Here is a 22,496-nt window from a genome sequence, read left to right as displayed (position 1 = left end):
TTATTTTAGCCATTCTAGTGATGGTGTAGTGACATCCAATTGTGGCTTTAACTTGCATATCCTTGATCACTACTAATGCCGAGCATCGTTTCATGTTCTTATTTCTTCTGGTGACAGGTCTGTTCAAATTTTTGCTGCCCCCCCCACTTTTTTTAACAGATAATTTTTCTCATTATTGAGTTGCAGGAGTTCTTTGTATATTTCTGGATATAAGTCCTTTGTGAGAAATGTATCGCAAATATTATCTCCCAGTCTGTGGCTTAAAAAAAAAAAGTTTTCTGAAGAGTGTTCTTCAAAGAATAGAAATTTATAATTTTATTATGTTTGACTTATCAGTTTTATCTTTTATTCAGTGTTCTTTTTGTCCCTTCTAATAAACCTTTACCTAACCCAAGGACACTGAGCTTTTCCTTTGTGCTTTCTTTTAAAGGTTTCACAATTTTTTTTAAGGTTTCACAATTTTTAAGTCCCACATTTAGGACGATGATCTTTTTAGAGATAAATTTTATGTATAGTGTGCAGTATAATTGAAATTATTTTTTTAAATATGGATATCCAATTTTTCTCAGCATAAATGAAAAACTATCCTTCCCCTCCAGTGGGTTTTCTTGGAAAGTTTATCAGAAATTAATTGACCACATGTATGTGTGTCTTTTTCTACAGGTCTTATTTTTCTGTTGATCTATATGTCAGTCTTATGTTAATACCTTACTACCTGATTAGGGTAGCTTTATAATAAGTTTAAAATCAAATAGTGCAAGTCTTCTAACATCCCCCCCACCTTTTTTTTTCAGAATTGTTTTGGCTATATCAGATTTTTTCATTTTCATATAAATTTTATAATTAGCTTATATGCAACTAATGAATGGTTGAACACTGTAACAAAAACTTATGATATACTATATGCTGGCTAACTGAACATAATAAAAAATTCTAAAAAATCCTATTATTTTGATTTGGGTAGCATTGATCAATTAGGGAAAAATTTACATTTAGCTATCTTGGCTCTACCAAATCATAAACACTGTCTATCTCTCCACTAAGACTGCTTCAGGTCCTCTTTAAAATCATTCAGCATTATCTTATTAGTCTTTGGTGTACAGATAATACATGCATTTTGTGAAAGTTATTCTGAAGTATTTCATGGTTGTTGATATCATCATATTAGCATTTTTAATTTAAATTTCCAATAGTTTACTGCTAGCCCATAAAAATATAACTGATTTTTACATACTGACTTTATGTACTGTGATCTTCCTAAACTCACTTACTAGTTGTAGTAGCATTTTAGTGGATCCCATAGAATTTGCTTCACTGAAGATCAGGTTCTCTGCAAATAAAGACAATTTTACTTTTTAACTTACAGTCTTATTTTTTTCTTGCCTTATTGAATGGGTTAGAACCTCCAGTACAATATGAATAGTACAGTACAAGGTAAGAGTGGACATCCTTGTGTATTCTTCCTGCTCTTAGGAGGGGAGTATGTGTATTCACTCTTTAACCACTAAGCATGATGTTAGCTATAGGTTTCTAAGAAAGTTGTTCATCAGATAGAGAAAGTTCCTTCTAGTCCTCATTTGTTGATCATTTTGATTATGAATGGATGCTGATTTTTGTTAAATGTTCCTTTCAGGGATCCAACCCCCATTTTACCCTCAATGGTTAATCTGCATATATTAGGTGCCCCATAAATACTTGTTGAATGAATGCAACTGGGCTAACTACCTTTGAGAATGCAAGGCCATATTTCAGCCACTCAGAAGCATGAGATGGGCTTAGGGGAACTTGAGATATTTGAACGTCTATTCATATCAGGGATACTAGATTTGCTTAAATGATCTCATGCAAATTTTACAGCATTCCTATGAAGTTAAGTATCTCCATTTTACAAATGAAGAATGAGTAATAGATGGAATGATTAAAAAGCTTTAATAAAGCTGTATATGGTTGGGATGTGGGGAAAATTTCTTTGCATTTCAATAAAATAAGAAAGACAATCATATGTTCAGAAAACAAAGAGTATACAAAGGAGGATGTTTTCAGATATTTCAGTTATTGCATGGTGTGAAAGGATCAAGAGTACAGTCAGTCTGGATATAAAGAATGTCACCTGTGGAATGATACTTGAACCATTAAGAAGCAAAAGCAATCCTTGCATAGTACTTGGCTCAGCCACAAACAAAGGTCTCATAGTCAAAATAGTGTAAATTTAAGTTATTGGCTTGCAACCCTGAGGATTTGATCTATAGGCAAAACAAAGAAGATTTAATTTTGCTTACATATCAAAATGCAAATGTTTAACAATTTTGGCAAAGAAAAAGTCAAGAAAGATATAAAGTAAGTTAGAAGATAGGAGAAAAATGAGGAAACTCTAGGGATGTTAACACTGTTATCTTACAAAAAGGCAACATTTAAACCCCTCTGAGCTTCAGTTCTTCAGCTGCAAAATGAGATATAAAATCTTATCTAATGGGATTGTAGTGAGGATTAATGAATGTATGTAAAATGCCTAGTATGTATGTAAAGTGCCTAATGTGTGATAGGTACTCAGTAAAAGGAGAAAAGGGTGGCAGGCCTATCAATAGAATTAAGTAAATCCAACCCCATTCATGAGGGAGAACCTCGACTCTAAGGTCCTTGTCCCCTCTCCTGCTGATGCTGTCACTGCCAGAGAGCAGGGTACAGTGAGTCTGAGTAATGAAAGGTCAAGGGCTGTGTGTCCAGCCAAGGGCATATGGATGACATGACTACTCTGTAAGTGGTATCATTTTCCCAGTGTTACAGTTGAGGGAGTTTATACTCTGAGTGGCCCAGTAACTCACATTGTGCCAGCCCTGAAGTGTCCAAGCCAGGCCTGAAACCCAGAAACTGTGACTCTGGATTTGGTTGCCTGCTGTCCAGTCGAGTGCTGCAGCGAATCGGAAACACTGGATAAGCTTGTGGCATATCCTCCATACACATTTCTAATGAATAGACCCTTAGGTTTAATTAAAGGGGAAAAAAAGATTAATTGTTGCTCCCAACAGCTGCAAATTATTTACATTGCATTTGTGTTGATGGCTAATAAAAGAGCAAAGGCGTGTGGGGACAGCCCAGGGTGGCTGTAATTCTTCCAGGGTCCATAATGAAGCACCGGTTTGAAAGCCAGCATGCGAGCATGGAGGAGCCTGCTGTCCCATTCAGGCTTGCAGAGGGCAGAGCCACTCTCTGCCCTGGGCACGATCCAGTCTGCAGAAATGGATTCAGCAGCCAAGACCCGAGAAGAACAAGGCATATGCCCCCACCGACTAAACTGGCTCTTGATTAGTTCATGATTGCTGTGGAATGGGTGAGAAGAAGCAAAATGGTGGCCAGCTTGAGGCTGCCACCAAGCCTAGAGCAACTCTTAACTGACATTTTGAAGCATGATTGTGGAGGAAAGGGACAGGAGCCGTGGCAGCAGAGCTGTTCTCAATTTTATAAGCTCTTGCTTTGCAGTGGCTACTGAAAATTATATACTATAATATGCATATGTATTATATAATGTGTGTTATAGATTATAATGTACATGACTAGCATGATATGAATGTGTGTGTGTGCACACGTGTGTGCTTTTTGGATATTACTCAATATGAGAGAGTTTTGGTCTTCCCAATTATTAGGTTTTAACCCTGGGGCCATCTCGGGAAAGTCACGTCTTGTGAAAGTGGTTTCTTCATCATTTTTGTAACGATCACACCTACCTCTTAAGTTGCTGTGGGGAGCATTATGTACGTGACAACATCTTTCAAACTGTGAAGCAGGGTGTGAGAATTGGCATCAGGACACCTTTGATTACTCGAGGACTTTCTCTAACATATTATTTCATTTTTAAAGCACCTACTCTGCCCTCAGATTTGTGTGAGTGTATGTGGGGGGAAAAAGGACAAACCAAAGAGACCACAGTAGAGTAATTTTAGGTTATAATGTTAACCTAATATAATATTAACCTTATAATATCAGGTTAATATTTGAGGAGATTATTTTTGATGTGTGTGTAGAGGATGAATTGGAGTGGGATAGGACTTCTTACTGGGAGACCAGTCAGGAGGCCACTGCAGTCTTCCAGAGAGGGGATGGCTGGGCCTGAACAAATTTGGAATTGACAGGCATGGGATATTCACATAGGAATATTGCACCAGCCCTAGCACAAGTTTTATTTAAATTCTCTACCCCTTAGGAGTGCCTGTTGACCATAAGTATCCTGTATTTGTTTGCTAGGACTGCCTTAACAAAATACTACTAACTGTGTGGCTTAGAACAAAGGAAATTTATTGTCTCACAGTTCTAGAGGCCAGAACTCTGAAATCCAAGTTGTTGACAGGACCATACTTGATCTGAAGGTAAAGGGGAAAGATCTGTTCCAGGTGTCTCTCCTGGCTTTTAGTAGTTCCTTGGCTGGTAGCAACACACGGCATTCACATGTGTACATGTCTGTCTCTGTGTCCAAATTTCCCTTTATTATAAGGACACCAGTAATTTTGGATTAACGCCTGCCCAAATGACCTCATTTTTACTTGACTACCCCTATAAAGACCCTCTCTCCAAATAAGATCACATTCCAAGGTACTGGAGGTTGGTACTCCAACCTGTCTTTTTTTTAGGGTCACAGTTCAACCAGTAACACTTATCTGATATTCATCTTAAGTTTGTTAATTTTCCATTAGACAGTATATGATTTACCTGGTCAACTTACTGAAAAACAACTTAAATTGCTAGGTAATTTAGACTGTCAGGATAGACACAGTTTTTATGTGATCAGAAAATATTCAAATGCCTGCTGTATCTTTACACATATGTTGGTACTTATACAGATAGGTGTATATATGAAATACAGCAACAATTTGTGATGGATCTGATTAGGTTGAGGTCAGAAATTCAAGCACGCAGCCGTGATCTGCTAGTTTGTTGATTGATAATGGACTTTAACCCTGAAATATCTATTAATAGACAGTAGCATTGAAGAATTGAAGCTTTTAGCCTTTTTTTTTTTAATAGTAGCTATCTATACTGGGCATCCAGAAATAGAAATAATGGGATTTTGGTAAGATGAAAGATCCATGGTCTAGAGCCCAAAAATGTGTTTGAGTCTCGGTGCTACCCTGACTTTCTTTGTGTTCACATGAATTGTTGAGCTTCTCTCTGAATCTCGCTTTTCTAAAGGTTACTGAGGTATAAAATGGAACTAACTAATGCTCTATGTCTCTCATGTGGTTGTCGGATGAGAGCCTATGACTGAACAAATGTGCAATATTAATATTATTGTGGATTAGCTATTCAAGTGATGATCTTGAAAGTCAATCTTTGTTTTGTTTTTCCATTGTGTTCTAGTCAACAAGCACAAACCATGGATCGAGACTTCATATCACGGAGTCATAACTGAGAACAACGACACAGTCATTTTGGACCCACCGCTTGTCGCCCTGGATAAAGACGCACCAGTTCCTTTTGCAGGTGAGCTGGTAGCTTACTGTGGTTGGGGTTGGCTCACTTGGGAGGCATGCTGGGAAGCCTCCACAGAGTGCCGGCTCGGGCTGTATTGCTGTTATCTTCCCCTGCGCGTCTCATAGATCAGCCAGTGATTTCAAAGCTGTATATCTCTTCTGACTGCTGGTATGGTTCTGATATCTGGTGTGGTTCTGATTTCTGATTTATGGTTTTTTTTCTGGGGTATTGCCTCCAGGGCAAGACCTTTATTTCTTCTTCTAAGAGATGGTATATTGCTGAAGCAGCCTCTGGAGTTGGAAAAGCTGGACTAGTAAGGTCCATAGGAGAATAATTTTCCCTCTAGAAAGATAACCTGTAGACAGATTAAGTATGTGACCCACTGTCCCCACTACACATATATCAAGGACACGTGAAGACAAATAGCTTGGTAGATTGGCAAAAGAAAAGGAAAAAAAAAAAAAAGACCAGGAAATATTTGCTAAGAGTAGGGACAGGGCTGTACCCTCAAGCTTCACAGTGGGTGTGGCTTTGGTGGAAGAATTAGAACACAGTGCCATTTTGCCCTCTGTGGCTTGTAGCTAGAGAGTCTTCTCATTATCATCAAAATTATGACTACTTCCTTCTCTAACTTCCTGCAAGGGTCAGGTCTCAGGAAGGATGTATGAAGAATATGGCTGTGTCTCATGTTTCCACAGATTTTGGCAAAGAAAAGGGGATGGCTGATGGTAGGGGGAGGAGGGAATGGACAAAGAATTTCTGAAGATGCCTGCATCATGAGTAATATTGTTAACATTTTATAACTGTCAGGAGAAAGACAGGAAATTTAATGAAAGTTTTCAAGATTTCTAGAAGATTGCTTTATGATAGATGGGTGCCAGGCTGAGGTTTTCACCATGATGAAGTCTATTTTTTCTGACAGTTTGTCTGCTACATTATGAGCTACTTGGGCAGAAAAAAATTGGCTCTTTCACACTTTTAAGAGATAAGCTCTATGAAGGCCCTTTTTTCATTATAGAACATTGTAAAGTAAGGAATGAGGGGGTGGGTTAAATGGGGAAATTCAGCATTATGTGAAGATAAACTCATAAGCATTCTTGCAGAGCATGGGGAAGATATCTTGACTCTCAGAAGAAGGCTTTATCTTTATTTTATGTAGAATGATAACCACCCAGGGCACCTAACTGTGACTTTCTTGGTGTTTAGAATTAGGATATTTCCATACATCTTCCAGCCCTCCTCAGAGGTCCCAGCTCCCCCTTGGAAGTGTGAATTCCATGCTGTCTTTTCCACCAAAGATGAGTTGTCTTCCCTAGACCTTCTTTGCCAGACTGGGACTATTCCAATGCATTCCCATCTTGGACATAACTAGATGATACTGGGGTTCATCACCCCCTAGAAATGAGGTTTTAAAACAAACACTGGCAAAACTCTCTGGATCTTGGAACTGTTTGGTTTGGCATGTACAATGTGCTTAACAAAATAAGAGACAGTATTTAAAAAGTGGGAGATTTAGGATAAGAAGACAGGATTCTGGATTATCTTGATGAACCAGATTGGAAATACAAGGCTGAGTCATGGTTTCCCTCTTTAGACTGAACATGTGCTCCTGGCTTCCCTCAGCCCTTCTCTACAGCCTGTGTGCAGAGGTCCTTCCACCAAGCAGGTCCTCTTGTTCACCTTTATTTTCAAGTGTGTGACTCCTCTTTAAAACATAACAGGAAAAAAAAAACGACACATTAAACAGGAAGTAAATGTATGCCATTAATTCACTTTAGTGCAGTGAACCTAAGACTTTAAAGATGAAAGATATGTCTGATTCTTTATTATGTCTACCCTCAGCAGAGCCCTGTTCACCTCCAATAGTGAGCTAGGAAACTGAAGCTGTTGAATAAGTTGTCCCACAGTAAATTTATAAGCTCCTTAATCCACAGACCCAAATTGGGTAGGGGCAGTTTGAGCAAAACTGATATTTGTAAGTTTGGACTTATAGAAGTTACTTATTTTCCTTGGTTTTTGGGCAGCAGAACAATTAATTATTTCACCTGAAGTTTCAACAAAGGGTTTCACCATCATAAATCCATCAAATTCCTTTAAACCTGAATTTGTATTCTAACCATTAGATGTGCCCACTGGTTTTCAGACACATCTGGAAATTAAGATTTGCTTCTAAGCCAAGCCCTGAGTAGTTATTTCCATCTGAAGAAAATTTTTATGCTCCTCTTGATATTTGCAGCTGCATAAAAAGAAATCTAACTTAATGCATCAAAATATAATCTTCCAGGCTCTTAAGAGTAAAAAATAAAGGTGCTTTTTGGAATGGTCAAAGCTATTTTTCTCAGTGTTATTTATGACCAGCTCTAAGACAGGACACAGGCACTAGCCATCCATCCATGCTGCAGACGTTTATTTTAAAACATTTATCTTAAAAAGAAAATACTGAAGATTTATTTCAGATCCCTATCATTCTCATAAAATTGAAAAATGCGTATCTGCCAGCTCCATCAGTTCTGGAAGTCAACTGCAGCTTTTAGCCCCCACCCCCGCCCCTTATCAACTGTTCTTGTGTTGTGTGTCAGTTTTTCCGCCCCTTTCCCACTGGTCTTCATTTCCAATTTGGCCTGTGAGGCGAGCTGTAAGCTTTCTGGGAGATGGTCTCATCCAAGTCACTTTTTCTCTGTCTCATTTCTTTTGTGATTTCCCTCCCTTTAAAAAAATTTTTTAAGAAAAATTTCCGGGGCGCCTGGGTGGCTCAGTGGGTTAAGCCTCTGCTTTTGGCTCAGGTCATGATCTCAGGTTCTTGGGATCGAGCCCCGCATCAGGCTCTCTGCACAGTGGGGAGCCTGCTTCCTCCTCTCTCTCTCTCTCTGCCTGCCTCTGCCTACTTGTGATCTCTGTTTGTCAAATAAATAAATAAAATCTTTTAAAAAAAAAGAAAAGAAAAATTTCCTATGTAAAATAGCACTTAGTTAAAAAAAGTCATGATCACATTTTGCCTATAAATGCAAAATCCAGGGATATAGAATGGCTTTTACTGTATATTTTCCTGATTATGACAATAAGTGTTTTATTGTAGAAAATGTGAAAAATATATTGAAACAAAGAAGTATGAAAAATATGTTTTCTTACCCCCAGAGAGAGCCTCCGTTAACATTTTAGTGTATTTCCTTCCAGTCATTTTTCTACTCTTTTTTTTTCCTAAAATTGTGATCACACCTCATATTCAATTCTAATAATTTATTTTCCCCACTAAACTAATGAAAAAATGCCATTTTTTGGAAAATATATTATTTTATTAAATATTAATCTGCAACTGATTAAATGGTTACGTGATGTCTTTCTCAGTGAATATTCTGTAGTTTACCATTCTCTCTTTTTCTAGCTCTATTGAGATACAGTTGACATATAATATTTTATAAGTTTAAGATGTACAATGTACTGATTTGATAAACTTCTATATTGCAAGTGATTACCACTGTAGTGTTAGCTAAACCTCCATTATCTCAAATAATCACTATTTCTTTTTTTTCCCACATACTAAGAATACAATCTTCAATTCTCAGGATTTAATATAGTGGCAAATTCATGCAATAAAGATGGACAGTTCTGAATACTATGACTTTGACTCATGGATCTAAAAAATATAACTCTTGAATAATGAAATAAATTGTATGCATGAATTAACTCCAAAATTGTGCAGTTCTGGTATTACCATTTCCTTTCCTCCATGACTAGCTCTCCAGTTATGAAATAATAATGCAGTTTTCTTTTTTTGTGGTGAGAACATTTGAGATCTACTCTCTTAGCAATTTTCAGGTATATAATACAAGGTTGTTAAGTATAATCACCATGCCATACGTTAGGTCCCCAAAACTTAGTCATAATATCACTGAAAGTTTCTCCCTGTTGACAACACCTCCCAATTCTCCCTACCTCCAGTCCCTGGTAACAACCATTCTACTCCCTGTTTCTGTGAGTTGGCTTTTTAAAGTCAATATCGCATGTAAGTGAATCTACATATGAGTGGTATTATATATGGGATATAAGTGATTCCACGTATAGATTCCATATATAAGTGAGATCTTGCAGTTTTTGTTTTCCTATGTCTGGTTAATTTCATGGACCATAATGCCCACATTATGGTCCATGAAATTTGTGACCATAATGTCACAAACAGCAAGATTTTCTTACTCATGGCTAAATAACATTCCATTGTATATGTATACCACATCTTCTTTATCCATTTTTCCATTGACAGAACTTAGGTTGTTTCCACATCTTGGCAATTGTGAATTATGCTTCAGTGAACATAGACATGCGGCTATTTCTTCAAAATCCTGAGTTTACTTCCTTTGGATATATTTCCAGAAGTAGGATTGCTGGATCATGTGGTATTTCTAGTTGTAATTTTTTTTGAGGAGCGTCTACAGTGTTTTCCATAGTGGCTGTACCAGTTTGTAATCCCACCACAGTGCGCAGGGGTTCCCTTTCTCTACGTCTTTGCCGACACTTACTTTATGTCTGTTTGATGATAGCCATTCTGACAGGTATGAGGTGACAGGCAATTTGTCTGTTACAGTTCCTTTTTACTATGATGTGTTTACATTTCTGATTCTATCATTTGGGTGGATTTCCAGAATTGAAATTAATTGGTCAAACACTTTAAGGTTCCAGAAATAGGGCACATTGGTGCTCAATTGGTTAAATGTCTGTCGATTGGTTAAATCTCAGCTCAGGTCTTAATCTCAGGGTCAAGAGTTCAAGTCCTGAGTTTGGCTCCACAAATAAATAAATAAATAAATAAGAAAGTTCCAGAAACGTGTTAAATTGCTTTCCAGAATAGTTGTTTAAGTTTGTTGTCCCATTCTCACCACACTAGTCTCATTCCCTAGTCCCCGTATGGCTTATTCTCATGGTGTGGTTTAGTGACCATGGAGTGTAGTCACCAATAACCGTAGTCTTGCCATCTGCATCTGTAAAATAATGCAAGGTTTCCAGTGTTGTTGTTTTGATTAAATTTAAAGAATATCTATGATGCATGTTATAATGATTCAAGATATAATAGAAGCTTAATAAATTCATGTTGTTTTCCATATTCTTTTCTCTGCCCATTTTTTTTAAAGATCTTTTAATTTATTCATCAGATAGAGATCACAAGGAGGCAGAGAGGCAGGCAGAGAGAGAGGAAGGGAAGCAGGCTCGCCGCTGAGCAGAGAGCCCGATGCGGGGCTCGATCCCAGGACCCTGAGATCATGACCTGAGCCGAAGGCAGAGACTTTAACCCAGTGAGCCACCCAGGCGCCCCTCTCTGCCCATTTTGTAGAGGAGATAACCAACTCAGAGAGAGGCCAAGCAGCTTGCTCAGTATCCCAGACAGTCCAGCCATGGCCTGGGACTGCAGACCAGGGATTTTCACCACTTGCTTTGAGTTCTTTTTCCCAGTGATCTTGCCTTTTGATTCCTGCCTCACCTGATTACTAGAGGTGCCAACTCTTAGTCAGTGAATACTCCCTCAGACCTCAGTCAAGTCCATTAGACCTAACTTAGTTCTCAACCTAGTGTCTGTGCCCCGTGGACATGACCTTCTTAGAGAATCAGATCCAGGAAAATCCTTAAGTGATAATGAAAATCCTGTCCATTGCATGGCAAAAAATGATAATGAAAGCAAGCTGAGCACACTGTGAACTTATTAATTTCTACATGAGCCCCACCGAGGCCTGTTAGGAAACTGTGGAGACTTTTAAATTTGAAGGGAATTAGATTGCCTTTCAGAGATAATAGAATGGTTCATTTGTCTACATTGGGCCAGTCTGGACTTGTCTTTTGTGAGGACAGGGCAGCAGAGAATGATCAGGCATCACTGGCTGGCTTCTCAGGCTGGGTGACTCTCTGAAGGCTGCCTGGAAAACTGCCTGCGGCGTGATTTGGCCTGGTTGGATTAGCTGGTTCAGCAGAAGCTTCTCCCCTCCCTGTGCTTGACTCCGCTCACCCTCCTGGTTCTGTCCGGTGTTTGCCAACCTTATCCGTGAACCTGCCCAGGGTCGTTGTTTGTGTTTCAGGTCCCCTAGGTCCCTGATGGCAGGGATCCTCCCCAAGGTCTTGTACAGCCCCTGTGTCTTCTGGTGGGAAGGGAATGCAGGGTGTGGACAGCCACATACCCTGCTTGACCGGATACACATTGCTTTATATTCAGGCTCTGTCATTTGCTAGCTGTATGGTCTCAGATAAGTTTTTGAACTCCTCTGAGGGACGGTTTGCTAATATTTGAAATGGGGGTAAACATCGTACATCTGGGTTAGTATGTGGATTACATAAGCTATGACTGCTGCGTGCCTAGAGCTCTCCTGGCCACCAGTAGATGTCTAGCATGTCACAGTGCTGATAATCCTAGCAATGGTAAAAATAAGAGTAATTACAATAAGTGTAATTCTTGGTATCATCAATAAGCCACAGTGTTTTATTCATTTTGGGCTGATTACAGTTCTGTGATTATGATCTGTGATAATGACGTTAAAGAAATGAGAAAGTGAGTTTGGAGTTTGCTCTAAAGACTTCATGCCATCACTCATCAAGCTATGTTGCCCAGACTGGTCACAGGGCAGTGCGGAGGCGGTAAGTTAAATAGTGTAGATAAGTAGTTTGAGAATTGTGCCGAACTCTGTAACTATTAGTTCGCAATACATTTCCTTAAATTGCACCTATAACCGGTCCCTGTGGAGTAATTAGTTGCAAGATACACATTTAGATTACTGCAAACCATATGCCCTTTTATTATAAACACACATGTGTATGCGTACACACACACACGCACACACGCACGCATATGTACCAGCCATGGCACACACAGAATTGCATCCAAGCCTCACACCAACTCTGTGGAACAAGAAGGTCAGCTATCGTGATTCTGTTTTGCAAATGAGGACATTGAGACTTAAAAAATTAAGTAACTATTCAAGGTGACCTAGCTGAGGATGGGGATGGCTCAGCCCTGTCCCTCAATTCCAGATGCTCAGACTCCAAGTCCAGCCTTCTTTCTCTGGAGTTGTCCAGTGTGGGATACACATGTCCTTGGCAGTGGAGGATTTCCATGGTACCTGGACATATCATTAAATAGGGAGGGCATGTACTGCATGGAGCACCGGTTGTGGTGCAAAAACAATGAATACTGTTACGCTGAAAAGAAATTAAAAAAAAAAAAAAAAGAGTGCTGAATCCCATGCTAGGTCATTCCGTTTTAAGTTCTTCTCCAGTCTCTGATTATATCAAGGAGAAAGGCAGTTTGGGAGGCTCAACCCTTCTCAAACACTTGCTAATGTCTCCTTGTGACAGAGAAGGAACAAGTGCTCTCTCAAAGCATTCCCACAGGCTGCACTGACGAAGTAGAATTTTAGTACCATTCTGTGTTATGTTTTATTTAAGTTTCTTTTCCTTTTTCTGAGGCAACTATTGTTGGCTTTTCAGGTTTTTTTTTTAATAAATTCATTTGGGTTTTTAAAAATCCCCATTTTTTTGCTGGGGGGGGATTTTATTTCTTTATTTACTTGACAGAGTGAGAGCACATATACTTGTGTGTGAAGGGGGCGGGTCATGGGCAGAAAGGGAGGAAGGGGGACAAGCAGTTTCTATGCCTAGCATGGAACCTGACACAGGGTTCCATCTCACGACCCTGAGCCCAAACCGAGAGTCAATGCTGATCCCCTTGAGCCATTCAGGTACCCTTAAAGCCCCAATTTAAAGAAAAATGTAAATAAAGAAGCAGGTAGTTCATGGCAGGGGCAAAAACCATGAGAGAGGCCAAAGATTGAGTACCAAGTAGAACACCATGGAATAATCCCCTCAGGACTATCCACCATCTTCCGTCTGTTCTGAGACAGACTCTCGTGGCTCTCTGAGCTCTGACCCTGGTAACAGAGGTGACATCTTTGTCAGCCTCACAGTAGATGGGACTTTGTGTTCCAGATGGTTTTTGTGGGGGTCATTCTTATGGGCCTGAGGAAGGGTGTCCGCTGGTGTCTCCCATGGTCTCTGAGCATTCTGGGCCTCAGCTAGAAGTCAGTCTGTGGCAGTCCTTGCAGAGAACTGTGGATTCTCTGGAATCCATAATCTGGCTTGCAGCCTTGCACCTCACGGAAAGAGAATCAAGAGTAAACAGGACCAGAAAGACATGGACCAGTGTCTGTTCATCAGAGTACCTGTGAACATTATGCAAAGGAATAAGGGATAAAACGAAATTAAGCCACATTCCTAAGATCGTGCTAGACCTTTTTCTATTCATATATAGACACACAATTCTTATTAATTTGGATCATCATATGCATGGTTCAGAGTTTTTGTGTTTTCGTTTTTCATAGACCTTTTCCAAGCTGACCAAAATATATTTTAAAATATTGCTTAAGAGTAGAAGACATAATTATATATCAAACATCCCTGTCATAGTTTATTTAACCATTCCATCTTTTTGTATATTTAGGTCATTTACAGTATTTTTCTACTTAAAAAATATAACACTGTCATGGGCAACTTTGTTTGAAATACCTTTCTTAAACAAACAGGAGTCAGGATTTCATGTTTATGGTTTAGTTCATAGAGAGTGAGTGAAAAAAACAGATGTGTTCTCTTTTCAGTGACAGATTGAGATTGTGTTCTCAGATGTTTTTGCTGCTATGAACTGTGATCGCCCAATTTTCAAGCAGATGGTGGGGTTCAGAATAGATGGAACGTAAGAGCCGGACTGACTCCCACACCCGTCCACAGCCTGTGGCAGAGCCCTCAGTGCCCATCCCGTGGGCTTCAGGCCTCCATCCCTGTGATGAATTCTCTCCTTCACTGTAGTGATTGTCATCTAAGGCTTTCTAGTTGTAGGCAAGATATGATTTGAGAACTCAACAAGGCAATACAGAAGTTGCTTTAAAGCTGGGAAAAATTGCAGGGTGAGGACATAGCAACGAGTAAATAAACCAGAAGACCTGGTCAAGTTGATGCTTATGCCCTCCGGCGGGGGGGGGGGGGGGGGGGCGGTGGCCACAACAGCATTCATTTGTAGTCCCCAGGAGCAGGCCTGTTGGATCATCCCTGTGGTCCTGGTCCCAGTGGTGGTGGAGGGGTCTGCCAGGCAAACTGGGAGAAAGAAAGACCTGGTGTATCCATCACTCTGAAATTGAAGTATTGTTCTTCCTTCCACCAGTTTGGCAGCTGCCAGCCTTGGCAGTGATTGATTGGGGTTGGGGGCATATTTGGGTCCCTTTCTTGATTATCCCTCCATGAGCACTGCATTCACTCCTGTGTTTCCCTTTCACACTTTTTACTCCTTCCTCCTATCTGCTGATGGCCAAGAAGCTCAGGAGGCAGATCTTAGCACTGGTCAGGGCCTTCCATATAATACTTGGGCTCGTGGAAACAGGAACACAAAGGGCTAGCCTTGCTGAGAAGAGAAGTGAACATCTGTCCTGCCGCAGAGAGAGTTGGTGGCCCATTTCTATGGTGGAGCTGCTCTGCTGGAGGGAGAATGAGGAGCTTCCCAGCTTCTCTGCTGTCCATGAGTTTGGCATCTTTGACCTGGATTTTCTTTCTTCTTGTTAATTATCCTCTTTATTTTCCCACCCTCGACTTTCTTTCAGTGTCCCTAAAGCTGTCTGCATATTGCCTGCCGCCAGGTCTTTTGTTGTTAGGGTTTTCATTTCTTTCATTTTGAAGGCCGTGAGTACTTTTGCTGGATGGCAACTCAGTCTAGGTAAGTTTAGGATGGCCATTCTCATCTGAAAAATTCTAATGTTCACCTCTTCTCCATTATGTTCCATGTTTAATCCTGATGTCCCAGGCCTTTCTGTGGAAGCCTACCTGCACAGTGTTCTTTGGCAGCAGCCGGGTCCCCTATGAGTATGGTCAGTCACATGGACTCCTCTTGTGCTCAGTGGTCAGAGGCAGGCACTGGGGGGTCACCCCCTAAGGATGGCTGGAGGGGGGACTAGGAGCCAGGATACAGAGGAAGGAGGGCAGGAACAAGAACTGGCCATTTGAGAAGGAACAAGAGAGTCCAAGATAAATGTTCACAGGAGGGACTGGGCTCTAGACTCTAACTAGAAGTAGAAGGATATTCACCTGTCCCTCTGACCTTCTCTTTGAGAGGACTCTGACGAAGTCCTGCTCTTGTTCCAACTAATATTTAAGGGAGACCCAGTGTTTATTTGTGGGTCATTTTCTGTCAGTTAGGCTGAAAATTGAGGGATGTTCAGGGGGTCACACCATGCTGGTTTTCCCAGGACTGAGGGTTTCCTGGGACATAGGACTTTCAGTGCTATAACCAAGAAGGTCTTGGCAAACTAGAGTGAGTTGATCAGCCCAATAGGAAAGATGTGGAGTCCTAGGAGAGAAAACTTAAGTACTGGCACGAGATTGCTTGAGAAAAGCCCTTGAAGGTAGGAATTTCAAGTCTTCTAGAATTCCGAGTTAATAGCAGTATTGTACTAAAACAAGATAAAAAGCGAACAATGAAGTCAATAATAATAGCAGGACTGGTGCCAACCCATATGGTAATTGTGAAAATTAGAAACAGTTGCCCTTTCTTACATATGGACACTCTCTCACACTAGAGCACACAACCTGGCAAGTGGAGGAAGAGGTGGATTTCAGCCCCTGCTTGCCCCCCTTGGTCTTATATCCTTGTACAAAAAAACAACTTGCACACAACACTGAAAATTAACTAACATTTATCAAGCACTTACTACGTACCAGACACTGTACTAGGTATTTTGCGCACACTATATCATTTAATTTTTACAACAATCCTCTGAAATAAGCATTATCATCATTCCTATTTTACAGAAGGAGAGACTAAGGGTAAACCAGGTTATGTAAATTTCTCAGAATACAGTAGTAATGGTGAAATTGTAATTCCAACCTGATATCTCAGTTAGATATTGCTGTGCAACCATCTTCCCAATACTTTGGAGCATCAAAGAGCAGAAACATTAATTCTTCCTTAGGAGTCTACCTGTTGATTAGACAGCTTTACTAATGTGAGCAGGCTCGGCCAGCCCCAGCTGGGCTTGCCAGGTATCTATGGGCAGCTGGTGAGTGGGCTATAGGCTGGCTGGTCTAGAGTGGCCTCGGCTGGGATAACATTGTTCTCTCCCATGTGTGCTGGCCCAAGCCTGTTGGCAGGCGAGGCTGAGTATCTCCCTGTAGTGATCACAGAAAAGCATGAAGAGTACAGGTATGTGCAAGCACGTTGGCAAGCTCCTTGGGACAAATTTGTCCCACTGGCCAAACAAATCATATGGCCAAGCCCAGAGTCAGTATAGGAGTAGATTACGAAGGGCAAAGAGGGGTGACAAGTTAGGGTCATCTGTGTGGTCATTATGTCACAGCCTGCCCTTAGTCTACAACTGTCCACACCTCCTCCTCATGTAAAATATGCTTACTTTGTTTTAGCATCCCCCAAAGTTGCATCTAATCATGGCATCTGGCTTGCAGCCAACACAGGTCTGGAGGCAGGTCTCTTGATCCAGAGCCCTGTGAGCTAGAAGGGTAAGTTTTCTTCTCCACATCCCTCCAGGGGAGGGGAAACCTCAACAAGCTCCTTTTCAAAGAGGAGAAGAACGGGAGGCACACAGCAGTGACTTGCCGGCCTGCAGCAATCCTGATATCCTGCTGGAGGAATGGTGCCGGGTCCCTCCATGTTTACGGTGATTTTTAGGAGTGGCTCCCAGGCCACTATTCTCTACTACTCCTTGTTAGGCACTGTTCTCTTTCACCATCATTTGGTTCTTTTCCATTCCAAGCTAGTGCGCTCAGCAGGAGTGGGTACAAGGTCCTGGCCTTAGTCCTTGGGAACACTCCTTCTTTCATTAGTGTCTCTGACTCTGTCCAGCCTTAGTGTAACACAATGGGTCAAACCCAACTTCAAACCTAACCTAACTTCAAAGCCAGGGTTCCTTATACAATAAACCAGGAAATACAAAAGAGTGAAATAAACACACCTTTATTTCTACTGGAGAAACAATTCAGAGAATATAGACATCAAAACGCCAAGCCTGAACACATCCTGAGGTATCAGGAACTCCAAATCTATGGCCTTAATTACAAATGTGATGCAAACATGTTTATGGTGCCTTCCCACTCACTGCCCCTGATGGCCAAATTCTAGGCCATGTGACTCAGACCCCTCCCTAACTGTGATTGGACCTGAAGTGGGAACCTGGCTCAAGGAGGCCAGTGAATAACCTACTTACAGCCTGTGACTTGCTACCTGGGTAGGAAAGGCCACACAGGCCAATGGTCTTCCTGTTTGAGTGCTAAGGGACCATCAGGGAGTGTGGGGGTTCTGAATGAAGTTTCTGTAACACATGCAAATCATAGTTAGGAACCCTTTGTCCACAGACTGAGGTGAGGCAGCGGGTCCCAGGGAGAAGTAGATGTGTCTGGAGGGAAAGGTCTAAGTGGTTCCTTTTGCTCCATTCCCAAGTGGTCCTGGTTTCCAGGTGATCTAGGATTTCCATGAAATTATCCTCATTGTTGCACTTCATTTTCACTCTCTGCTGAGGTGACTATGTCTCTATCCCTGGAAATCAAAGAGGTCAAATGAGAACCACCTGTTAATATGGCTTTCCATATTGAGGGCAGGGACATTGTTTGAGCTACAAGAGGAAAAAGACCCCAAGAGTGTTCAGGTAAGGGGGAAGCATAGTTAAGAATGAGCAGGGAATTTGAAAGCATTGGAGAAATCCTCTTAAAAAGCCATAACCTGTGACCATCACAATGAAATCAGTGAAGATTGAAAACCAGCTCCAACTGTCAGTAATTGGACCATTTAATAGCCAAGCCTAGACAAGTTAATACCTATTCAAATCCCTTTCCAGAAGCCATTTCCACAGCTTACAACAGTGGCCATATTGAATAGACCTGGAATCGGAGCTCATCACAAATATTAATTATGGACATGAATTTGTAAGGTCAATGGTTTTACTTTAATAGGAATTTGGGGCCTATGAATGTAAGTCCTAAATGTCTTAGACTTGTTTGAGATTCCAAAGCAAAGAAGAGGAGTACAGCAGGCATTTATAGTTCATTCTGCTTGGCATTGTGTCCAGCGTGAGATCACTGAATACCTTGGCGTGATTTCAGAGCTCAATTTTATTATCTTGTAGCTGCCTGTATTCACAGATGAGGCATCAAAGGCCAGCTGTCCCCCATGAACCTTGACAGTCTATATAAACTAATTACTTTTTTATGAGCCATCCTTTCAGAGGTTTGGAAAGAGGGCCTATTAAGCCAAGTTCAATATGATCTACAACTTTAAAAATTATTATTATTTATCTAAGTTCCAGCTAAGTGCATGGTAAATGACATCCTCTGTAATGATTGGCTTGGATGGCCATGAACTTCATCAAAATACAATACTTCGTGGGGTTGGTTTTTTTTTTTTTTTTTTTTTGGTTTTGGGTTGTTTTTTGTTTTTTCCTTTTTTAGTGGAAAGGTGAATCCCAGTGTGGCAGGAGTCCTCTCTATACATTAATGATACTAATAGCAAGATCTGAAGGGCAAGGAAGAAAAAACACAAGTTTGGAAAGTGAGGGTACATTAGCAAAAGCCCCTCTCCTGGCTGTGCAAGGCTATGGATTGCAAGAGTAAAGACTATGCTCTTTGTCCCTGAGTCCACTGCACAAAGATGACCCATTTGCCCTTTCCCTTTTGGTGTGCCTCTCTCTTGGAGTCCCTAAAGAGATGGGATAACAGAAAAAACACTCACTGCAGCCTGCCCTTAGACCGCCCCACTTGGTGCTCTTGCCAGTTGTCTGTGGGCTGCCTGGACCATTTGGAAAGTAATCTATCCCAGCCTCTGCCACTGGGCAGTCCATCACCGCTCGCCGCCTGATACTCATTGCTGTGATGTTCTCTTTTGTGTCCACTATGAGGATGATGGGCCTCAGGTCGGCCCACATGACACTCCCCTTCATCACCTCCCTCCCTTCCTACTAGGAAATGGCCTTTTTCCTCTTCTGGTCAACTCTTGCTCAGGGGTTCCCACAGAAACGTTGCTTGGACTCCCAGTGCTACAGTTCCTTGTTTTACCCCAAACTCCTCCCTTTCCAGAGACAGATGGGGACTCCAGGCTATAGATATAAGGGATGGGTTCACATACCAGCTGGAGCTATGCTGTGATAAGTAAGATCCCACTCAAGTGCTCCCTGCTGACTCTGCCTTGGAGTGTCTGAGTTCGTAGTTTTGTAGTTCTACTTTCCTCTGACCAGCAGATATTCCTGTCAGCCATGTGACTTCCACAGACACTCTCCACTCATCCCTCCTCTCAGCCCCACACACCATCCATCAAATATCACTCCATTTGTCTGAACCTGATTTACAGAGAGGGTCCTGAGCCGCATGCAAGCTGGCATGAACAGCCAGATAGCAGGGAGTGGCAAGAGGGACCATGTAATTCCACATGCCCCATATCAGGATCATGTCCACCCCACCAAAACTCCTATACTGACAGCATGTAATACGGACCCTTCTCTCCTGAGGGGCATCCTCATGCTTCCCATGATCAGTCCTTTCCTTGGCCATGAGACTTGCCACACTGTCTCTTCATGTGCCTGCCTTCTCACTGGTATTGAGTCTGAATCTATTTTGTGTCCCTAGGACCTAGCACTGAGTAGGTATTCAATTAAAGTTGGTGCAATGAATGATTGATATTGTATTTCATGCTTAAGCTAACCTGTCACCTTCTCTTATTGCTTTTGGCATATCTGCTCCTGGACTCAGCCGAGTTCTGCTACACTTTTAATCTATTTAATTATCTGTTGCTCATATAGGAGTGAGCTTGTTTATCCTTGTGTCCTTGCATACAACCTGGCTTCGAGGCTCCTAGTAAATATTTGCTAATTTGAGTTGAAAGAACTGAGTGGGTTTCCAACCTATAGCTAACAGCATGGGAGTAGGGATGGGGAACACAGGTGTTCAGGGGAGTCTCATGATGGTGCCCACATTGCACACTGCAGGGGCTAAAACTGACTCCTGGTGGCCCTCTGATGTAATTGGGAGCAAATCCACCTCAGCTAGTGTGTTTCCCAGATCACTACTACCACACTCAATGTAGCCAGTGCAGGAAGAGGCCTGATTTAGGGAAATCTGGACACTAGAGGGGACTGTGGTGATTCAAAGAGATTCCTGGTGGTAGTGGAAAGTTACCTTAACTAAGGGAAGAAGAGGTGCTACTCAGTGCTGGCTAATTTCTTTTAAGAGGGTAAATTTTTTAAAAATAAAATTATGTTCAAATCATGGTGATTTGCATACAGTTGTAAGAAATAACATGGAGGGACCCTGTGTACTCTTTACCTCATCTCCCCCAGTGATAACACCATGGGAAGCCATGGTACAACATTCCAACCATGATACTGATATTGATTGTCAAAATACAGAATAACTCTATCACCACAAGGATTCTTTATGTTACACTTTATAGCCACACCCACTTTCCTCCCACCCACATTCTCCTTAACTTCCTGGCAACCGCTAGTCTCTTCCCCTTTGAATAATTTTGTCATTTCCAGTATGTCATATAGATGGAACTGTCATTTACCCAAAGGATACAAAAGGGGTAGCTGTGCCACAAAGTTTATAGCAGCAATGTCTACAATAGCCAAAATATGGAAAGAGCCCAGATTTCTATTGACAGAGAATGGCTAAAGAAGATGTGGTATATATATACACAATGGGGTATTACTCATCCATAAAAAAGAACTCTTACCATTTGCAATGACATAGATGGAACTAGAAGGTATCAGGCTAAGCAAAATAAGTCAATTAGAGAAAGACAATTATATGATTTCATTCATATGTGGAATTTAAGAAACAAGACAGAGACTCATAGGGGAATGGGAGGAAAATAAAATAAAATCAGGGAGGGAGACAAACCATAAGAGACTCAACTCTAGCAAGCAAACTGAGGGTTGCTGGAGGGGAGGTTATGGAGGGAAATGGGGTAACTGGGTGATGGGCTTTAAGGAGGGCACTTGATGTAATGAGCACTGAGTGTTATATGCAAGAGAAGAATTGCTAAACTCTACCTCTGAAACCAAAAACAAATAAATGACAACTAAAAAAAAAAAAATAAATGGAATCATCCAGTGAGCAGCCTTCTAGAATTGATACTTTTAAAAAAATTTTTTTTTAATTTATTTTTTTATAAACATATAATGTATTTTTATCCCCAGGGGTACAGGTCTGTGAATCGCCAGGTTTACACACTTCACAGCACTCATGATAGCACATACCCTCCCCAATGTCCATAACCCCCCTCCCCCTCTCCCAACCCCCCCTCCTCCCAGCAACCCTCAGTTTGTTTTGCGAGATTAAGAGTCACTTATGGTTTGTCTCCCTCCCAATCCCATCTTTTTCATTTATTCTTCTCCTATCCCCCTAACCCCCATGTTGTATCTCCACATCCTCATATCAGGGAGATCATATGATAGTTGTCTTTCTCCGATTGACTTATTTCACTAAGCATGATACCCTCTAGTTCCATCCACGTCGTCGCAAATGGCAAGATTTCATTTGTTTTGATGGCTGCATAGTATTCCATTGTGTATATATACCACATCTTCTTTATCCATTCATCTGTTGATGGACACCTAGGTTCTTTCCATAGTTTGGCTATTGTAGACATTGCTGCTATAAACATACGGGTGCACGTGCCCCTTCGGATCACTACGTCTGTATCTTTAGGGTGAATACCCAGTAGTGCAATTGCTGGGTCATAGGGTACTTCTATTTTCAACATTTTGAGGAACCTCCATGCTGTTTTCCAGAGTGGTTGCACCAGCTTGCATTCCCACCAACAGTGGAGGAGGGTTCCCCTTTCTCCGCATCCTCGCCAGCATCTGTCATTTCCTGACTTGTTAATTTAAGCCATTCTGATTGGTGTGACGTGATATTTCATTGTGGTTTTGATTTGTACTTCCCTGATGCCGAGTGACGTGGAGCACTTTTTCATGTGTCTGTTGACCATCTGGATGTCTTCTTTGCAGAAATGTCTG

The 22,496-nt window shown here is 41.2% G+C and overlaps 1 protein-coding gene across 1 annotated transcript in view; it reads left to right on the top strand.

Moving 5' to 3' along the window:
• CLSTN2 (calsyntenin 2) overlaps window positions 1-22,496 on the top strand; it is a 623,511-nt gene that overhangs the window by 234,234 nt on the left and 366,781 nt on the right. The window contains exon 2 of the mRNA XM_046002347.1: window positions 5,350-5,472. Within this exon, the coding sequence (XP_045858303.1) occupies window positions 5,350-5,472 (123 nt within the window). The remainder of the gene's footprint in view (window positions 1-5,349; window positions 5,473-22,496) is intronic.

The sequence above is a fragment of the Meles meles genome, chromosome 4 (genome assembly GCF_922984935.1).
Source record: "Meles meles chromosome 4, mMelMel3.1 paternal haplotype, whole genome shotgun sequence".
NCBI classification, from domain to species: domain Eukaryota; kingdom Metazoa; phylum Chordata; class Mammalia; order Carnivora; family Mustelidae; genus Meles; species Meles meles.
The sequence above is the reverse complement of the archived record's forward strand: the minus strand, read 5'-3'. Positions and strand labels throughout refer to the sequence as shown.